The sequence below is a fragment of the Macadamia integrifolia genome, chromosome 2, assembly GCF_013358625.1.
Source record: "Macadamia integrifolia cultivar HAES 741 chromosome 2, SCU_Mint_v3, whole genome shotgun sequence".
In the NCBI taxonomy this organism is placed as follows: domain Eukaryota; kingdom Viridiplantae; phylum Streptophyta; class Magnoliopsida; order Proteales; family Proteaceae; genus Macadamia; species Macadamia integrifolia.
The window spans coordinates 42133970-42156198 of NC_056558.1; the positions used below are offsets into that span (position 1 = coordinate 42133970).

General features: G+C 39.3%; 1 protein-coding gene across 1 annotated transcript in view; it reads left to right on the forward strand.

The window, feature by feature from the left end:
* The window catches only part of LOC122065725 (endoribonuclease Dicer homolog 3a), an 89287-nt gene that overhangs the window by 4900 nt on the left and 62158 nt on the right, over positions 1 to 22229 (forward strand). Inside the window, exons 6-12 of the mRNA XM_042629559.1 lie at positions 6845 to 6909; positions 7029 to 7160; positions 7266 to 7418; positions 12259 to 12391; positions 21555 to 21660; positions 21742 to 21934; positions 22017 to 22177. Coding sequence (XP_042485493.1) covers positions 6845 to 6909; positions 7029 to 7160; positions 7266 to 7418; positions 12259 to 12391; positions 21555 to 21660; positions 21742 to 21934; positions 22017 to 22177 — 943 coding nt within the window. The remainder of the gene's footprint in view (positions 1 to 6844; positions 6910 to 7028; positions 7161 to 7265; positions 7419 to 12258; positions 12392 to 21554; positions 21661 to 21741; positions 21935 to 22016; positions 22178 to 22229) is intronic.

The following is a 22229-nucleotide window of genomic DNA, read 5'->3' on the forward strand; positions in this document are numbered from 1 at the left end:
CCCCCCCCCCCAAAAAAAAAAAGAAGCTAAAGAGATCAAAACTCTCACAGAATTCAGACGATTATAGGAGATCTTAAAATAGTCCACTTCATAGGTCTAAGAGTAGCCCAAGCAACCAAATGGGCTTTGTATCACTCAACTGAACTGTTGGTATTATACTCAATGGCATACACCCAACTACACGCACAAGATCCTTACTTGAGGTAGATCAACCAGTGTCCAAGTCTTACGAAAGAGCAAGGCATCCACTTTCAGATCCATGGTGGACTTTCGTTGAGGCAGAGATAACACATCTTGTATTTGCTTGGAATAGAGTGAGAGGTTAAAGAGAGTGCAATTGTATGAAGAGAACTAGGAAGATGGGAAATAGAAACATAGTTAGCAATTGGATAGGCAACAAAAGAGGTTTGAGTACAGTAACGAGTACCGCTCCGAAGAGTGATCGGCAAGTCATGAGGAGAAGAAGAACCTACCAGCAAAGAATTGGATTGGTAGAGGGCCAAGTGACAGTGATGGCTTGGGATGACACTTGTATTCCTGTAATGGTAACCCTGTGGATTTGGGGTTACAATCTGTGAGAGGAATGACTAAAGGAATAGGTGGGGGACTGGAAAACCCAAGTCAATAACAATAGCACCAAAGTAGGGAGTATTTTCATAAAATGTTGCATCATCCTAAACAAACTGCTGACGAGTAATAGGATTAAAACACCGTTAGCCTTTTTAGGTATTAGAATACCCAAGACCAAGAGAAACACACTTTATAGCATGAGGAGACAATTTATCAAATGCCCGGGTGGAGATAATGAACAAACATGTTCCCTAAAAATATGTGATGGTAGACCAAATAAAGAGTGTTTTGTGAAAAAAACAAAGAAGGGAGAGATTGATTATGAAGAACAAAGGAAGGCTTTTGATTAATCAGAATCAAACGGTTAAAACGTCTCTCTAATAATTTTGGGGACACTCATATTAAAACATCAATGATCTAGCAATTTTTCATAAATGTTAGTTTTTCCTTTCTACCGCACCATTTTGTTGTGATGTATAAGAGCAGCTCATTTGATGAATAATACCATTATCAGAACAAAAAGAAGAAATTTCACGCTGAGTAATCTCAAGAACATTGTTAGTACGCAAAATTTTTAAACAAGCACCAAACTGAACTTTAATTTCATTATAAAATTTCTTAAAACCTGACACAAATTCAGAATGATACTTTAAAAGATACAACAATGTAATATGAGAATGATCGTCAACAAAGGTGATAAAAGAAGAAAAACTCGAGCGAATTTTAACCCTACATAGACCCAAAAGGCCCAAATATCAGAATGTACTTAATCAAATAAAGATTGACTCCTAGACGGAAGCACAGTGTGGTGATGCTTGCCCAACCCACAAGCTTCATACTCTATACGGGGAGGTAGGCTTGCAACTAGGGACCATCAGTTGTATCTCAGAGAGAGATACATGTTCCAACGGGTAGTGTCATAGAGGAGGAAGCAACATCAAAGTAGTGTAGGTCATCCTTCTTTTGCCCTCCACCAATTGTCTTCTTTGTCTTGAGATTCTAAAAACACAATGGAAGGATAGAAAGTGATAGAGCAGTTCAGATTCTTTGTAAACTGAGTAACAAATAAAAGATTGACTATTTTTTTAGGAACATGAAGGACAAAAGATAATGAAAGAGAATTAGATGGAGGATGGCACCATGACTAGTGACATAAGTTGAGGATCCATCTACAAGAATAACTTAGGATGGACAGTTAGATTTTTGAAAAGAAGAAAATACATTTGGCTTACCAACATATGTGAGGAGGCACCTGAGTCAATGACCCAGGGGATGGAAGATGAAGAAACAAAACATGGGGTATACCTGAATGAGCCAATGTAGCTGCAGATGTGGAAGTGAATGTGCTGAACACATTTTGATGGTTGATTGAACATCTAATCATAAGAAAGAAAAGATGGAGAACCACTTCCAGAGGAAGAACTCCGGTTGGTGTCATGAGATAACACCATTTCAGCACTCCCATTAGGTACATATATTTTAGCAAACTGTTGTTGTGCCCATTGGGGCTTGCCATGCTTGACCCAATACTTCTCAACTGTATGATTATGGCAGCCACTACATTGTTGGGCAAACTGAGCAGTTTGCCGTTTGCCATTACCACCCACGCCATGTCCCCAATCTCCCCCTGAACCACAACCTCTGTTAGGAAAACCATAACCACAACCACGGCCACCATTACCAACAACAAAAGCAGATCTTTCCTTCGAAGACTCAGTGGATTCAGATTTAGATAGGGTGGGGGACACAATGGTTGGATTCTGCAGTAAGCCTCGTTTATAGAGGGAATCTTCTCACTAGCTAATATTTGACTGCTGACGGGGTGAAGGTCAGAGTCTAATCCAGACAAGAATTTTGCAACCAAGAATTCAGCACATTGAGATTTAAGAACTTCAATATCTGTAGAGATATGCTGGTACACATTGAGTTCTTCATACATACTCCTAAGAGTACCATAATAATTGCCAACGATTTTCCATTCTGCTTAAACGAGAAGAACTCTTGATACAAATCATAAACTCTGGACATATTCTTATCGTGAAAGTAGCTTTCTTTGAGATCATCCCTCACACTCTTGGCTGTGGTATGAAACATGTCATTGGCAGCCACAAAAGGCTCCAAACTATTCCACAATCAACAAAGTATGTAGCATTTTCGGTCATCCACTCTGTATATTTTGTAGATGTTGTAGCAGGTGGATGCTTAGCAAGATGGTCCATCTTCTGTTTGGTAGTGAAATAGAGTTTAACTACCTGAGTTCAGAGAAGATCATTTGAGCCCCATTCAGTTTGGTAGATGTCTTGTGGGATGCTTAGAATCTGCCATGATGCTGTAGATAGAAATTCTTTTACAGATAATAAACCAGATATAACGGGTCACAAGAAACACCTCCGATGACAGAATAGTAGCACGGAACAATAAGCAGTTGCACAGGTTCTAAAACAGAAGCTGAAAAATCCCAACAAACTACAACAAACTAAGGGCCCGTTTGGTATCGTTCTAAAAAAACGTTTCTGGAGTTTTTTCGTTCTATTGGAACGAAAAAACAGAATATTCTGTTTGGTGCACTTATGGTCCGTTTCTGTTTTTTTGGAACAAAAAGTGAAAAAAAAAACTGAAAAAAAGAGATTGGACGGAGTTGGAGTTCCGTCTTCCCAGTTTTGTTCCATTTTACAAAAAAAAAAAAAAAAAAAAAAATCCCGATAAAAATCTGAAATTTTGAAACACCATTTTTTCGTTTAAAAATTGTGTTTTGACACAGAAACTGAAATTTTCGTTTTTGACACGAAACGACGTTTCTGGAACAGAAACGATACCAAACGGGCCCTAAGCCTTATCCCAACTTAATGGGGTCGGCCACATGGACCCCCCATTAAGGAAAAAAGAAAAAAAGAAAAAAAGGAAAAAAAGAAAAAAGAAAAAAAGAAAAAAGGAAAAAAAAATTACGAAAAACTGTGGTCTTAACATAGAAAGGGGGAATGAAGAGATGTATACAAGAGAAGGGGGGGATGAGAAGAGAAGTGCAAATGAAAATCAACGAAAAGAACAAATGAAAGAGGAAAGAGGCGCAATCCAAAAAATCAGGAGAATATCCGCTAAATGGGATCGGCAACTCGGATCCTTGCTCTCTAATAGGCTCTATCCAAGGTCATACTTGGTACAAGACCCAAAATGCATATCATTTCTCATAACTTCTCTTGTGGTTATTTTAGGTCTGCCCCTTGTTCTTTTAGCTCCATTAATTGGCATCATATCACTACTCCTGACTGGGATGTCCCTAGGCCTTCGTTGAACATGATCATACCATCTCAAACGTCTTTCTTGGAGCTTGTCATTGATTGGGGCAGCTCCCAGATCAATGCTAATATGTTCATTCCTTATTTTATCCTTCCTAATTTTCTGCATATCCATCTTAACATATCATCTCTGCTACACAAAGCTTCGAATATGACCGCACTGGGTTAGGGTTGTCCATTTGGTTTGAAATTTTGACCACAAACAGTATATTATAGGGGGGAGAAGTCTTCCAAAGATCACAGTGATCGACCAACCAGAGATAGTGTTCTTTGAAGGAGTTTTCCTGACAATTGCCCATACAAATTAGGGTTTTGGCAGGAACAAGGAAAATCTGATCTTCCACATCGAATGAACATGATCAGTCTGTAAACAATATTCACAATTGACATTTGTGACTTACCAGTGGAGGAGAGTAAAGAACAAAACCTGTAGATAGCCAAGAACCCTATGCGCAAGGGGAGTAAAACCCTATGCACAGAGATAGGTCAAACAGCAAACCCTAGCTGAGTAAAAGGTGTCTTTCAAAGAAAAAATATTCCTCCTCCAATAACTTCAGTAGTAGTTGTGACGGAACCCTAGCTGTGCATGTTCAAGAAACTAGGATTCTAATAGACAAAAAAATAATATATAGATGGTTGTACATCAAAAGGTTGGGAGAAATCCTAACCACACTGAGACCATGAATCAAGAAGGAATCCCGGATACTGAAATCAGAGCTCTGATACCATGTAACAATAACAAATCTGAATAAGCACCTAGTCATAAGAAAAAGGGAAGAGAAGTCGAGAAGAAGGCGGCAAAAAGAGACCATGGGTGGGTGGGAAAGCAAAAAAAAATGGAAGGATGTGCCCAGTGCATGAGGTTCCTGCATGTGCGAGGTCCCGGGGGGGGGGAGTGAGAACTATGCAGCCTTACCTCGAGAATGTCGAGAGGCTGTTACGGCCGCTTGACCACTAGGTCACAACATTTGTGCCTTTCCGTTTTAAAAGTCAGGAATTACACTTGGGTCCACAACTTAAGAGTGATGTCTAGTCTTAAGTTAAGACTAGACATCACACTTAAGGACATAAAACTAAAGGACCTTTGCAAATTACAATATTACCCCTAGAACCAACACCAACTTGACAAAATCTAAATTAAATGCTGGAAGATATATTCAGATTTTGAATAAGGTGGATGAGAACAAGAACATTGAGATCCTAATTTCAGATTTATGTGTAAGTATCATAACAATTAGATTGTACATTCTTTGCCCTTTGGTTTCAAAATTAAAAATGGGTTGATTAATTAAAAAAAAAGAATGAGGGCTTAGAGTACTGAAGTTCTCAGGTTAGAAAATTACAGAAGAAAATGGATTCGTATTAGACCAGATTTCTTGTGTGTCAAGGGCGGTTAAAATCTTTGCAGCTTCAATAATTATCTACAGATCTTCTGTTCATAACATAGAAGACTTCATCTGCTTAATTTCAGCATTATCTGTGGAATCTTAACAATTTGATGTCTGGTTTGTTTATGGAGCTTTCATACTCTTCTGGGCCCTGGCTCACCCATAAAAATAAAGCATTGCATGATTGTCCAATTTCAAAATTCAGAATGAAATGATTTATTACGGAAAAAGAAGTTGTATTAATATGAGTGAGGCGTATGTCATGTTACAGGACCATAAAAAAGGTTTGCTCTCATGTCCCTAAGATAAAATATGTAATGTGCCAAATTTCCTCATGATCGGAGGATTCTTAGCCATTTGATCTGTGATTTGTTTTCAGAAATTCCTTATTTTATTTGACCAACAACAAAATACTATAAAAAGTATGTGGTTGTTTTCAGAAACTCCGCCAGTGTTTGCTGCCGGTCCCAAGCCCGGATAAAGAAGGGTTGGTGTGTCAGGTCAGCAGCTGGCACTGAAATAAAAACCCTAGCCAAACCCTTAAAAAAAGCATGTTTGTGATCATACAACAAGGCTAATCTCTGGGATCTGGGTGAGATCGTACCAAAGCATGTTTGTGATCATACAACGAGGCTAATCTCTGGGATCTGGGTGAGATCGTACCAAAGCATGTTTGTGATCATACAACGAGGCTAATCTCTGGGATCTGGGTGAGTTCATACCAAATGATGATTATTCATCGTGTTAAATGAGGCACATCTTATAAAAAGTGCCTTAGAATGTTCAATGCCTCGGAGACCCAAGATTTACATTGACTAAAATCAAGAACATTCCAATTTCATATTTCCAGTAATTGAACTTAATTTTTCTCATATGGTCAGTGCTTTCTATAGAACTGATTTCTGTATTTAATCACAAGTTCTGCCATTAACTCTTTATGTTTTGTTTGAAAAAAAAGAAAGAAAAAAAAAGCACCAAAATTCATGCGTGCTCATCATATTTTTTTGTGGTAATATTAAAATTTGATTAAGAAAACCGAGATTTACAATCTATAATAAATACACTGATCAGAATAATTCTTTACAAGGTTACATAGATCGACAGGAAACTCCGATGGATAAATAACAGTTTCAAGCAATCCCGTGTCCATAGAAGCTATGTAGTCAGCAGGTTGATTTGTCTCACGCCAAACATGTTGAACATGACTCCAAGGCATCCTGTCTGCCAAATGCCAAATTGCACTTTTAAGATGCTGCATTGCCCATTGCACTTGCAATCTTCTCTCTAGATTGTCAATAGCTAACTCAAAGTCAGACCTAATAGCAATTTTCTGGAATTTTTTCTCCACACGTAGAACCAAAGCTCTAGATATGGCCAGCAACTTCATGTGCTCATCATTGCTCCTTCCATTTAATGCTCACGTTAATTAATTCATTTGTTTCATTACAGAGATCAAATTTTCCTTTCATTTTTCTTGTATGCAACCTTTTCTCATCAGAGTTATATTTTCCCACTGGTTCAGAAACCTTGTAGTATTTGCTTCATGATAATTTATACTAATATTTGTACTGAAATGTCTCCATACAATAGGTGTGTCATCAAACATGGATTGTGAGGATCAAATTTCAGAACTTGAATGCATCTTGGATTCGAAGGTCGCTTATAGACTTCAATACATCTTAAGTTAATTTCTATTTTACGAACATGTTCATTGTTATGCAATTCAAACCTCATCAATTCATGCCTAAGTTTTATGTGGTATGAGGTGCTACAGATTTGTACTGTTGAGGACAAAGCTGAACTGGAATTATTTGTTCCCTCTGCAAAAGTAATCAATAGATATTATGACCCTATTAACTTTCAGCCTGAGGAATTGAAGACAAAGTTGAATTCCTCATTGTCTAAGGTTTTTCCTTACCTTTCTTGTCTCATTTTTTCTTGTTGACATCTCTATTTAGATTTGGCGATGGTATTAAAAAAAGTTTCTGATATGGCTCTTCTTTTTGAATAGTTTGATGCTCTGTTGGTTGAGATGCGAGGAAAATTGCTGAGTCAATTCAAAGACACTGATGAGATATTTAAGAAATTGAGAAAACGTTTATCAAATCACCATTCAAAGATTCTGCACTGTTTGGATGATCTTGGCCTTATATGTGCTTATGAGGTATTCATATGCATATTTAAGCCATCTAATTTTTGTGGAGTATTTGTGAACGGTTGTGAGCTATTTCGAGGCCCAATCATGAACTGTTACAATTTACTCTTCCATGTGTTTGCCAGTGTTCTATATTACATTGTGATTTTGTCTCCTATTTTTTTAAGAGAAAGGTATGTTTCGAGCTTTTATAGAGAAGGGTGGTTGTAGATCAGCTCTAGACCAGTTGTACCATGATACACCACCCCTCATAGCCTGTAAGCTACAACATAAGCAAGCTCGCCACAATCTGATGGTTCTGGCAAGAGCGACACTGCTGGAATGCTTGCCTTCTGTGCCACGATCAACCACATTTGGATGGAGTACAATCTTCGAAGATGGACTACCAAATTTAGATCCTTTGATATGATTTGGAATGCCATCTTCTTTGATGTGAGCTCCAAGCTTGCCTCCTTCCCTTATAGACCTGTAAGGGACACCCTAAGGAACAAACTCACTGTTGTTGCCTGGGGTCTGCCCGTTTCTTTATTGCCTTCCCCCTCCCCCCCTTAGGCTGCTAGTTTGGGCTCTCTAGCCTTTCCCCCTCTCTCCCTTCGGGGTTGTATATTCTTCTCTCTTGTTTTTAATATATTAATTCATAACAAAAAAAAAAAAAAAACCTAGGAAATGTCAGGAGGCAATGAAGATTGGGGACTTTATGATGTAAACTCATTAATGTTTCTTTTTTTTCATATTACACACTAATGCACAGATATGCATGCTTGAGCACACACACAAAAACTCGAATACAAAGCATGATAATAATTTCTAGGTTTGAGTAAGTTGAGTTGGGATCCAGTCACCAAAATGCAGCAGTGCCTATTAATTTTGATATGGTAGTTGGAGGATCTGATTGAAGCATAGTTGTCAAGGCGTCGCCTAGGCGATAGCCGCCTTATTGCACTGCATGCCGCTTTGTGTTTTGACACTTATTTATGCCAAATATCATTTAAGTAAATGCTTTTTATATTTGTTATTTCATTTACTTAAGATATTCTTCATAAATAAGCAAATACCCCCTATTTGAATCCAATAAAATACTTTAAAAATCAAATTTCAAAAGGATAAAAAGTCAACCCCCCAGTCCAAGAAAAAAAACTGGATTTTGGTTATAGGGGCGATTTTCAAATTTTAAATGCTGGAGTTTTTCTCAATTATGAAAATTTTATAAATTCTATCATGTTACAACATTGCTAAAAACAAAAAGTCCGGTAAAATAATTTTTTGTTTTGATATCTATAAAATTATCTTCATTCAGGCGATTTTAACAGCATTCGCGCACTTAAAAATAAGTTTGACTGGAACATAACTTTTTCATTACAACTCAGATTTAAGTAATCTTAGACTTGTTGGAAAGCTGGTTTTATATTATAACCGATGCAAAAAGTCTCATGTAAAAATAATAGCATTTGACCAGTCAAACTTATTATAGAACCAGAGCATTTCTCTAAATTTTGATTTTTTATAACTTAATATGACTTAATGTTAATTTTTTATGATTTAATATGGCTAAATGTTGATTTTTAATGACTTGATGTTGCTTAATTTTGATTTTTTATGATACAAGGTATATATAGCTTAATAAATAATGTTAGAAAATAGGAAAAATAAAAAATAACAATTGGTCGCCTTGTTCGCTTCAAGGCGTGCGCCTTCTCGCCTAAGCGCTTAGACAACCCTCCACCGCCTTGGTTTGCCTTGGCGCCGTGACAACTATGGATTGAAGTAATCTGCTGTTCATTCAAAGAAAGCCAATATTTTTCGTGGATGCCCACAAGGAGATGCCCCCCTCCTTGTGGGCTTGCTGCCACGGCTGGCCTTATTGGCATGGTGCCATTGCCTACCAAGTCTCCCTCCCCACTGTCTTCTCCTACCTCTCCTCCCCCCTTCCCCGCTGCCTGGAGGAATGGCCTGGAGTTCACTCTTCCAACAATCCACCCTCTCCTCTCGTGAAGGTCTTGCCCTTCACTTTGTCTCTCGTAAGATGATAGGCTCTTCTAAGACTACTTTATACATTAAGTTTATTGGAAGACGAAGCTTTAAAGTGGAAAAATGCGTTGGTTGGGCATTTCATTGGGATTCGTTTGCCATTCAACATTGTTAAACAATCTCTGGCTAAGAAATGGAAATTTCACATGTTATTGGATACTTACGTAATGGACAATGGCTTCTTCATCTTCAAATCCCCTGGCAAGGATGACAAGATGCGTGCTATTGAAGGAGGTCCCTGGAAGGTTAGCAGAAAACCCATTTTTTTTGGCACTGGGATAGATCCTTGCAACTTCAGAGAGTCGACCTCAACACCATTCCACTGTGGATCACGCTCCTCGGCCTCCCCCTCTAGTTCTGGTGCAAGGATGGCATCACTATTATCGGCTCGGTTGTGGGGAAACCATTGTACTCAGACAATAAAATTATAAAGCTGGATAGACTAGCATACGGTAGAATGTGTGGAGGTACCTATTGGCGAAGCACCTCCTTCAATCTTAATATCCGACGGAGCTGTGGAAGGTGCAGATGTTGTGACATGCATAGCAAAGGCCGATACATCTTGTGAGGTAGACGGGCTATCAAATTGAGACATGAACTGGTGGAGTACTGCAATATCATCCCTAGAGAAGTAGCTAGTATCTGCCTTTGAGTGTCCTCTAGGATTAGTCTCTGTCCTCCTTTGCGGCCACCACATGTGCTAGTAGATTCTCCACATTGTACTAGGAGGATGGCCATGAAGAACCCAACACCTCCCTTGAGTGTACCTAGGTCTCCCACAGTGATCACACTATTGGGGTCTATCCCTGTCATCTTCACGGGATGACCCTTGGCCTCATCCGTCTTTGCACCATTCTCTGTGGGCAGTGGAAGAAAGAGCAGATCGCTCAACTGGAGTAGTAGGGTCCATAGCACCCTCCTAGTGTCCTCACTTAGTAGGTAGGTACTAGGTACACACCTTATCAAGGGATGGAAGGGGTGATCGGCCTAAAATCTGTATCCAGATTGGCTCATAAGCTGAGCTCAATCCAATCTGTAAGATTAGAACTCGCTCATTTTCAAGGGATCTGTAGACCTTGGCTTCATCTTCAGGATTGGACAACTGAATGTCTCGATAATGTCCATTCTCGTCCCAGAGTCCTACAACAGTAGCTTAGTAGTTAGAAATAGTCTTGTTCCCCTGCTTCATGGAGAGAGCTTGCTGAAGGAGCTGGGTAGATCTTCATAGAGTCACCTATTGTGTCACATGTCTTGGAGACACTATCTGAAATATCCTTCGCAGTTTCCTTTTGGATAAGTATTTTGCCAATCTCAGGTTTCATGGAAAAGAGGAGCAAAGTCATAGCAGTGGAAATCACAGTGTCCCATTTTTGGTATGCAGAATCAGTGAAAGCGGGAGCTTTGAGAGACCCAATAATATACCCAAGTTTCCCTCGACTCCTCAAGGATAACTTCATAGATTGTGACCAGTCCAAATTGTTGATGTTTTCCAACTTGACAAGGAAAATCTGAGTGTTGGGGTTATCAAAGACAATCGGGCTGGGGTTGATACTACTTGATCCACCCTATGTAGCTTCTATATGTTTAGTGAGATCAAACATTATGCATATTTACTCCTCAACAACCACAGTTCAAAATCCGAACCAAGTGGACAACACAATACCCAAATATCGTCTTCTTAGAACCCAAAAACTATTCCAGCAAGCAAACGAAGCATATGACTCAAGTAAATTCACACCAACCACATTCTTTAAGGTGTAGCATCATAACATTAGAGCTCAAAAGTCTTAAACATTATACATTACAAACACATAGCATTCAGACGTATCACATGCAACATTTCAGAGCAAAAAAGACCCAAAACAGTGCTGGCGGTACCATATAATCTAAGGAATGATGAGTTGTGAAGCAACAACTTGAAGGAGCTTGATGCAAGACCAAGAGTGGGTGATAATACACCCTAGGGCGATCCAAGAGGTCTGGTTCCAACTCCAAAGCTGGCCATATGAGAGAGGGAGAGAAAAAACAACCTAGAGCTGGTGGTAATGCTGCCTAGGCCTGGTTTTGTTGATGCAAGCTCCAAGTGTTGCATGCCTATCTCATGATTTCTTCAATCTTTTCACATAGAAGTCCTTTCCTTGGAACCCCTTTGTAACTTAGGGTTCCAAAGAGAAGAGAAGGAAGTGGTAAACTTGTAGTGCGACTCTCAAACCAACATTGTGAGCCACTGATACCAAGTTAGAATATAAGGATGGCAGGTGAACAAGGGAATGGAAGATTGGAGAAGAAGAGGGAAGAGCATGGTGAAATGTGTGTAGAGAAAAGATTCTCTACCACATATATATTCCTTCACTAACTAGATGTAAAGAATTACATACACCTCCCTAGAGAGGCTAAAGGGAAAAATAGAAAATACAATAAGTGACAAGAATAAAATACACTTACCCTAAAGTATCCTTGTTACATAAACTCTAACAGCACGAACACTTTCCAAATGTGAAGATTAATTTCTATTAAGTTTCTGTTGTTCGTCCACGTATAGATGCTTTTTGTGAGGTGTAGATTATGTATTTCATTTTTTATCATATCAAAAGTCTGAAAATTGGCTTTCTGTGGTGTGGGCCTTTTCTTTTTCTTCCTAAAATAATTGTCTTTGCTATTTTCTTTGGATAATGTTGATCTTTGTAGGGTCCAGTTTATGTGTTTGTGCTTAGAGTTCCTTAGATCAGTGGATTTTTAAATCAACAAATCAAGTAAACGCTTCCTGGACCCTGCCTCCCAGCTTGGTTCTGATTTCCTATATTATATTCTTCTTTTGCAGGCTGCGAAAGTATGTTTGGAAAATGTACGTATTTTAGGCACTATGGAGGATGAATTTTATAGAGCTAGTTTTCTGCAGTGTAAATATTTTCTTGAAGAAGTGCTACATATAATTGAAGAGTCCTTGCCATCTGGTATGATTTTATTAGCTTTCTATATTTAGTTGTTTGAGAATTTCATCAAAGGCTCTTACCATGGGTATGGTTTTGTACATAGCTCAGTAGTGAATGATTTTTCATGAGTTGGGAATTTTACATTGTTGATTTGGGAATTTGTGCTTATGTTTCCAAGAGACCAGCCCTCCTTTATTTATAATGATGGAGAAAATGCACTAGAATATTCCAAGGTCAAAACACCCTTCAGGACCCAAGGACCCATTTGGACTTTGGAATCTAAAACATCCCTTAAACCCAACATCACAACAAACATTCTTCATCTTAGGTGGCTGTCTAAAAGTTTTTGTGTCAATCCCCTCACCCGTTCAACATATGTACATTTCCTGTGTAATAACTTCTGAGCCTATTTACTTGGACACTTTAAAGTATCAGATGAACCTGTGCTTGGCATATGTTTGTTGGCACCAACATTGAGACTGAAATGGCATTGACTTGGGTGTCCATAATAACCCATCCAATTGCATGTGATCTTTATTAGATAAGTTGATCTTAGTAATTGAACAATGGGTGGAAGAACAAGGCAATGGACCACCCACAATGGAAGGCATAGTGGCTCTAGTTATCATGGAGGAATCGCCCATGGAGGAACATAAGTTGGTTGATCTTTTGATTGAACCTAGTACCTACCATAATAACCCATCTGATTGTACGTGATCTTCATTGGATAAGTTGATCTTAGTAATTGAACAATGGGTGGAAGAACAAGACAATGAACCACCGACGATGGAAGACATAGAGAACAGGACAATGAACCACCGATGATGGAAGGCATAGTGGCTCTAGTTATCAGTGGACAATTGCCCATGGAAGAACATAAGTTGGCTGATCTTTTGATTGAACCAGTTGAATTTGTGCTTCCACATTGTGACTTCAACAACAGATTCCTTATCGCTGATTTCATACCGCTGGATTGGTCTGATCATTGGTTTTGTTGCGCCAAGGAGAGTGATTTCTGATAGTGTGTTGAAGATCCTTCCATTCTAGAAAAATCGAGAACAAGTGTTTTCGAACTGAAGGGGGACAAAGTTAGTAAATTGGATTATTTGTTAAGTGTTTGCGTTAGATTAACATACTTAATAGCTAGATAGAGTTTTGTTTTGAGTTTATTTACATGATTGAGTCCTTTATAAGTCAATTAGGAATTATAGAAGGCCTTTATATATGTACTGAACCCTCCATTAATTGGAGATGATTTGAATAAAGAATACGAGTTTATTTAAGAGTTTTGGTGCTGTTGAGCAGTGCATATGGGATTGGTATTCCAAACATGATTTCTTCCCCTCCCTTCTTTCTCCCAGGCAGATTAATCCTCCCCTTCCATCGATCTTATTTCTTCCATTAACAACACAATTGCTTCTTTGATCTCAGATCTGATAAAAGATTTGATCATTGGGCCTGCTTGCATTTGAAATCCATATTCCATAATCTGATTTTTCAGATTGCATCACACACCTAAACATAACATTCAAAGACCACAAATTCTTGGGTGCGCACATACTTATAGGATTTTTTTTTTTTTCAAATATTTTCAAGTAAGAACACTTGTAGAATCATATATGTGTATGACATAAAGAAAGGATTCATATGTTCAACAATAAAAATAAAGTTGTATACTCCAAGAGTTCTCAATCCTATTTTTTGCGTTCACCGGGTTGTACATATTTCTATGTAAGGTAGCTCTGAGCATAGTTAAAAAACTCGCTGTTAATTTCATTGATTTCAACATGTTCAAGACGAAATAGGAGGCAAAATCAAAATCAGCACTGTTTCGCCAGAATTTTACTCATTTTCGTAACAAAATTGCACTGTTTCATTGAAATTTCAGCTGAAAAGTTTGGCGTTCCCCCTACCCTCCAGCTCCCTGCGGAAATGGCCAAGCAAAACACACGGAAAATATACACTTACCATTTTAAACTATGGCTCTGAGCTATGATGTAAAAACAACTGAACTACCTTATAGTGTAAAGGATAGACTGTGGTTCAAGATTTTGGTCAAAACCGAAATTTCGGTAGAAATCTGGATGGTTTCGTTTGCAAGTTATGGTGATGGGTTTCGAGGCCCAAATTGCCAAATTAGGTGTTGAAACTTCTAAAAAATCCTATTTTAGGCCCGTTAAACACAGTAGAATTTTAAGATATTAAAAAATCACACCCAAAGTTATAGTTTGACTTCATAGCCTAGTTTGGTAGTATACGCTATACGTTGCTGTATACACTCTAATATGGCCTATTCCACTCAAAATTTAGTTCTATAACATATTTAATTCAATTAAAACAACATAAATATTTGTTGAGATGACCGTAGTTAGTTTTATTCTTACCTTGGTTAAGTTTTATTATTTACTACTGTAGTAAATCTTTTAGATAGGGACGCTTAGTCAGCATATCTTGTAGATAGGGACGCTTAGTCATCGTATCTTGTAGATAGGGAAGCTTAGTCAGCGTTATCTTACTTCCCTTATTTGATTTATTGTAATCTTCTTATAAATAAGAAATACCTCGGTTATTACTGACAAGTCAAATCATTCTCTAAATCTTTGATTATCAACTTGGTATTAGAGCCAAATACCCTAAATTTTTTTTTTCTTTTTTTGGTTTTCTTCTCAACCCTGGGGGCCCTCGCCTCCTAGTCTAGCACGGTAGACTAAATCCCGTTCCATGCAAACCTAACCCCTAACCCATTGCTCCTTCTCATAGCACCCGCTTCCGCCTCTGTCGCGACATCGCTGCCTGCGCCTCGTCGTCATTGTCTCTCTTCTTGTTGCTGCCTTTGCTTTCTATTGACTACGCCTACCTGCACCTGCACCTGCACCTGCATCTGTGCCTACTTGCATGTGCTCCTGTTGTTGCCTACACCTGTTTCTGTCACTGTTATTAGCGCTTTTGTAAGCGCCCATTTGCGCCTGTGTGCGTTGTCCACGTGTTCTTCTCTCTGAGCCATGACTACAGTAAGTGATGATGCTAAGGTTGTTGTTGCCTCCTTTAAGGCCTCTAGTGGTCATTGTTCAAGCAATCAGTCCACTCTTTATCTTGGACCCATCAAACTTAATGGTCAGAACTACCTCACGTGGTCTCGTGCCTACCTCCTTACTATCTGTGGGAAGAACTTCTTTGGTTTTCTCACTAGAGACACTCCTCAACTGGCTGATGCAGTCGCTGCTAACACCTAATTAGCCAATGATGCTATTGTTATGTCCTTTTTGATCAACTCTATGGAGCCTGCTATCAGCCCAAGCTTTGTCCTATTTAACTCTGCTAAAGATCTCTGGGATGTAGTAAGGCAAACCTATTCTCAGGGGTGGAACTTTGCTCAAGTCTATGAGATTCGTTGAACCGTTCGTTCCACCACTCAGAAAGGGTTCTCTTTCAACTTATTATCCCACCTTATGTAGCCTATGGCAACGACTGGATTTCTATCACCCAGTCCTTATGGCCTGTCCTACTGATGTTGGTACACTTCAGAAGGAGCGTGACATGGAACGGGTGTATGACTTTCTGACAGGTCTTAATCTTGAATATGATCAGATCAGGGTATAGATTTTGGGTTGCGTAACTTTTCTGACTCTTCTCCAGGCATGTAACTTGGTTCTATCTGAGGATCATCTTCACTCTGTTATGCTACCCTCTATAGTTCCTATTCGGTCTGCACTATTGGCTACTTCGACTACTGAAATCCCATCTAAGGGTTCTACCCCTCCTCGGGAAACTGTTTGGTGTGATTGAAATATCCTAGAGGGGGGGTGAATAGGTTATACTAGTGGAATTAGATTCTTTTCGATTAATAGGTCACTCGTGTGACAACAAGTTAAAATAAAGTGGAGAAAATAAAACAAGAACAACCACAACACAAGATTTATAGTGGTTCGACTCAATTCGAGTCTAGTCCACTCCCTACAAGAATCCTCTTGTAAGATATTTCACTAGTTCTCCCTTTCACTACAGTAGGTAGGGAAGAAAACCTTTACAATCTTTTTATGGATAAGAGTATCCTTACAAATCTCCTTTCCAGGCAGAGAGACTCCTTTACAATCTCTTTTAGAGGTAGATTTAGGATAAGAGAATACTTACAATCCTAAGTACAGTCTAGAATTGTAAAAACAGAGATTAATAAGAAATAGTGGAATAAGAGGAATACCTTAAGTGTGGTGCAAATGAGAATGAATAATAAATGATGAGTGATGCACCTTTTGTAAAGTCCTCTCTTACGGTTTTGACTTGCACAGGAGAGAGTAGAGGACTTTGATTGAGACTTGAGCCTCTTGTTTGGGATTTGTGTAATAGAATAACTCAAGTAGAAATAAACTTCTTTAATGCTTGCAACAATGCTCTTAAAGCTCTTTCTTAATGAATATTTAATTAAGAGTGATTTGGGTATTTATAGGTGAACTTAGTGAAGCATTTTAGGCAGGGAATCAGGCTCTAACGGACATATTCTGGGTCCACCGGTCGACCGCCAAGAGCCGTTGTAGGCAAAATATAGCCGTTGGGGCACTTCCAGGTAGTCACCGGTCGACCGGGACTTTCAGCCGGTCGACCGCCTATGGTCTCGGGTGGTTCCGGTCGACCGGGGCTTCCAGCCGGTCGACCGCCAACATGACATGCTCTGTTTCGACAGAATGCTGTCATACTGACCAGTCATCAGTGTTTTGACCATAACTTTTCAGTCCGACTTTAGAATGATCTGAGATCAGTTGCGTTGGAATCACAACTCAATTTCCAACAACTTCTATGAAGGATTTATCTCCTAATACTAATTTTAAGATTCCCTAAAATACCCTTGAGTCAGGTTACTGTGTGTTCCACACCACTTAGAGACTTTCCATACCTGGTCAAGGCATGCTCTATGGTCATTCTAATATGATGCAATGCACATGCATGAGGTGAGTGCATATAAGTATGTGGAAATTACAAATTACATTAAAAATAACTAATCTATCCTAGTGGTCTTCTTCTTCACTTGAACTTTCCATTCTTTGGCCCTTCATCTTCTTTCCTTCTTGTTTGCTGTTTCATGTCTTTAAGCTTTATGTCTTGATTCGACCTTCTAAGGGTTTCTTCAAGCTAATCACACTTTGTCAACCAAGTTAAAGATGTATGTTTGTTTGTTAACACCAAAACATGGCAAGGAGTGTGGACATGTTTCCCAACAATGATTATTGTGGTCGCCCTCCCCATACTAGGAAAACATGTTGGAAGCTCCATAGTCGTCCTAAGGGTGGGCGTAACAGCAAAACTGGAAAACAAGGCCCCATGCCTATATGTCTGAGTCTGTTGACAGTGCCTCCACTACAACACCGTTCTCTCCGGATCGAATGGCTGCCCTCAAGCAACTAATGACACAGTTAGGCACTTCTTCTGCTCCTTCTCCTGTGTCCAACCTTGCTCAAACACGTAGTTTCCTTGTTTCTTCCTCTCATTCTCCCTTATGGTTACTTGATTCGAGTGTTACTGATCACATGACATGTAGCTCTGAGGTCTTCCTTACTTATATTCCTTATTCCGGTCGGGATAAGGTACGTATGGCTGATGGTTCCTTGTCCCCCATTTCTGGTAAAGGTTCCGTTTCTTATACCTCTACAATTTCTCTTCCATCCGTGTTGCATGTCCCAAAATTATGTGCTAATCTTGTTTCCATATATCATTTAACTAAGGAGTTGAATTGTTCTGTGCACTTTTTTTCTACCCATTGCCTTTTTCAGGATCTGGTGACGGGTGCAACGATTGGGTATGGTAAGGTCCGTGATGGGCTCTACTACTTGGATTCTCCATCGGCTGTGGCTCCTGTGGTAGCGCATACTCTCCGTTCTGATAGCTCTCTCTCTCAACTCCACCAGTGGCACCGTCGTCTAGGACATCCTTCTTTTCATATTTTACGTCGCATGTTTCCTACTTTAGTTAAACATTGTGGTTTGGAACAACTTAAGTGTGATGCATGTGAGTTTTCTAAACATACACGCACTTCTTACTTTTCTACTAAAAATAAAAGTGAGATTCTTTTTTCTATTATTCATTCAGATTTGTGGGATCCTTCTCGGACAATTGATAGGAATGGCTTTCATTGGTTTATTACTGTTATTGATAATTGTACTCGTTTGACATGGGTATACCTGTGGCATAATAAGTCTGATGCCTTCTCTTGTTTTAAATCTTTTCATGCCATGCTTCGTACCCAGTTTGATGCCACTGTACGAGTCCTTCGTAGTGACAATGGCACTGAGTATATAGATGGGGAGTTTCAGAGATACCTTGATTCTCAGGGCATTCTCTCCCAAACATCTTGTGTTATGACACCTGAACAAAATGGGATCCTGGAGCATGAGAATCGTCATCTCTTGACGTTGCTCAGGCTTTAATGTTTGCTACTTGTGTTCCTAAATATCTCTGGGGCGATGTTGTTCTTACTGCTGCCCACCTTATTAACCGAGTGCCCTCTAGTGTACTTAACTTTAAGCCCCCTATTTCTTTTCTCCCTGATCCTACAAATGTTTCTAATCTTCCTCCTCGGGTATTTGGGTGTGTCTATTTTGCCATAATTCCTCTCCTTCAAAGTCCAAGCTTGATCCTCGGGCTCTAAAGTGTGTTATCCTTGGTTATTCGGCTTCTCAAAAGGGGTATACGTGTTATCACCCTCCTACTCGCCGCTTGTATATCACCATGGATGTCACTTTTCATGAGTCTGTGGTGTATTTCACGTCACCTCTTTAGGGGGAGAGTCTAGAGGAAGAGCCTCCTTTTATTATTGATACGTGACATACGTCTCCTATTCAGGGTATGCCTCCCATTCAAGGGGAGCCACCAGATCAGCCTGTAAGAGATGTGATCACTTACTTTAGGAGGTACATGGAACAAGACGCTAAGGAGCAAGACCACCACTGGTAACCAACCATACCCTTCTGAAGCACCTCCATCGGATCCATCAGTATCAGGTAATATTTTTTCCATACTTGATATTATACCTGTTACTTCTTGGGAGCCTCTCATACTTGATATTATACCTTCTGCTCCTATAGTGGATGATCTTCCTATCATTGTTAGAAAAGGAGTTCGTTCCTGTGCCAAGCATCCCATCTCTAATTTTGTTTCCTATGCATCTTTATGTCCCTCATGTAGGGCCTTTGTTTCTTCGTTGTCTTCTGTGTCTATTCCACAGGGTTGGAAGGAAGCCATAAATGATCCGAAGTGGAAAGCTGCAATGGTTGAGGAAATGCTAGCATTAAACAAAAATGGTACCTGGGAACTTGTTCTTCCCCCTCAGGGAAAGAAATTAGTTGGGTGCAAGTGAGTGTTTACAGTCAAGCAGAAGGCTGATGGAACAGTTGAGCGGTACAAGGCACGCCTGATGGCTAAGGGCTTTACCGAAACCTATGGGATTGATTACTTGGAAACCTTTGCCCCAGTTGCAAAGATGAACTCTATCAGGGCATTGTTATCTGTTGCTGTAAATTTGGGATGGAATCTTCAACAATTGATGTCAAGAATGCATTTTTGAAGAGGAAATTTATATGGATGTTCCTCCTGACTTTGCCACTCTTTCCAGTGTCGGACGTGTCTGCAAGTTGAAGATGTCGTACGGCCTCAAGCAGTCTCCTAGGGCATGGTTTTATTGGTGCATGAAAGCTATGATATTCTTTGGATATAAACAGAGTCAAGCTGATCACACCTTGTTTACAAAGGCGAAAGGTAACCAAGTAACTGCTCTGATTGTCTAAGTTGACGATATTGTGATTACTGGTAACAATGATGAGGAGATCTCCAACCTTAAGGCGTTACTAGTAGCAGAGTTCGAGACTAAGGACCTCATACCCCTTCGGTATTTCCTTGGGATTGAAGTGGCTACATCTAACAAAGGGATGTTCATTTCCCAAAGGAAGTATGTTTTGGATCTCCTTAGTGAGACAGGTATGCTTGGGTGCAAGCCTGCGGATGTCCCTATGGAGGTCAATCATCAGCTGAGCATTGCAATGGGTGACTCAGTTGATAAATAGCAGTACCGGAGACTTGTTGGCTGTCTGATCTACTTGTCCCACACGAGGCCTGATATTGCTTATGCTGTGTATTGTTAGTTGTTTCCTTCATGATCCCAGGACACCTCACCTTGATGCTGTGTACCAGATCCTACGGTATTTGAAATCCTCTCATGGAAAGGGTATTTTGTATTCTAATTAGGGGCACTTGAAGATTGAGGCCTTTACTGATGCTGACTTGGCTGGATCTATTGATGATCGGCGATCTACCTCTGGTTATTGTACTTTCCTTGGAGGGAACCTTGTTGCTTGGCGTAACAAGAAACAATCCGTGGTATCTCGGTCTAGTGCTGAAGCCGAATATTGTGCAATGGCCCAAGGGCTGGTCTGGCTTAAGAGCCTACTGAGTGATCTCTGAGTTAATGTTGAAGGTCCTATGCGTCTGTGTTGTGATAACAAGGCAGCTATCAGCATCGCCCACAACCTTGTTTAGCATGATTGGACCAAGCATATTGAGATTGATAGACACTTCATCAAAGAGAAGCTTGACCAAGGGACTGTCTGCATTCCCTTTGTTAGTACTGCAAATCAGTTAGCTGATGTGTTTACCAAGGCTGTTCATTATAAGGCATTTCATCCTTTTGTCTCCAAGTTGGGCATGTATGATATATTTGCACCGACTTGAGGGGGAGTGTTGAGATGACTGTAGTTAGTTTTTTTCTTATTTTGGTTAAGTTTTATTATTTACTATTTACTGTAGTAAATCTTTTAGATAAAGACGCTTAGTCAGCATATCTTTTAGATAGGGTTGCTTAGTCAGCGTTATCCTACTTCCCTTATTTGATTTATTGTAATTTTCATATAAATAAGAAAGTCCTCTGTCATTACTGACAAGTCAAATCATTCTCTAAATCTTTGATTCTTAACTATATTCAGTAGGAATGAACAGCCAAAGTTGTAAATCTCTTCATAAATCTTACATCATGACCAGATATGAAGTAACAAGAATGTACAAGAATGAGTTTTTACCTGATTAATTTGTTTGCTTCTTGCAAAATATGATTTTCTTGTAAGATATTACATTGAAGATGCTTTATTTCCAGCTCTCAACAGTTTTTTTTTTTTGCTAATCCTTAAGTCTTTGTCATCATTTACAGACTATAGAAAATTTTTAGATGCTGGAACTCTTGATCTAGAGGCCCTTGAAATGGGTTATATAGCTCCAAAGTTATTTGAACTGATCCAAATATTTCAATCTTTGGGGTGAGTGAACTACAAGTGGTGATTTCAATATTAAAGTGTTACGGCTGCTGTATGCTTATACCAACTTTTTTTTATCTGCAGAGGGACTAGGCAAATTCTCTGCCTCATATTTGTAGAAAGAATTATCACGGCTAAAGTAATTGAAAGATTCATGAAGAAGCTTAGTTATTTATCTCATTTTTCTGTTTCATATTTAACTGGGGGGAGTTCATCAGTTGATGCACTAACACCAAAAGTGCAAAAAAAAACTCTCGACTCATTTCGCCGTGGCGAGGTACTTGTATTCCATGGTCATTGGAAGTTTTAAGAAGGTCTAACATATTTCTGTTCCTAATAGTGTAAAACATGCTATGTAGGTTAACCTATTGTTCACTACTGATGTGGCTGAAGAGGGAATTCATGTGCCAGACTGCTCCTCTATAATACGATTTGACTTGCCAAAGACAGTCCGTAGTTATGTTCAATCACGAGGACGAGCTCGCCAACCTGATTCTCAGTATGTGATTATGCTTGAAAGGTACAACTTTTATAGCTTAATTTTTGTCTTGTTTGGTTCTGTTCAAGAAAAT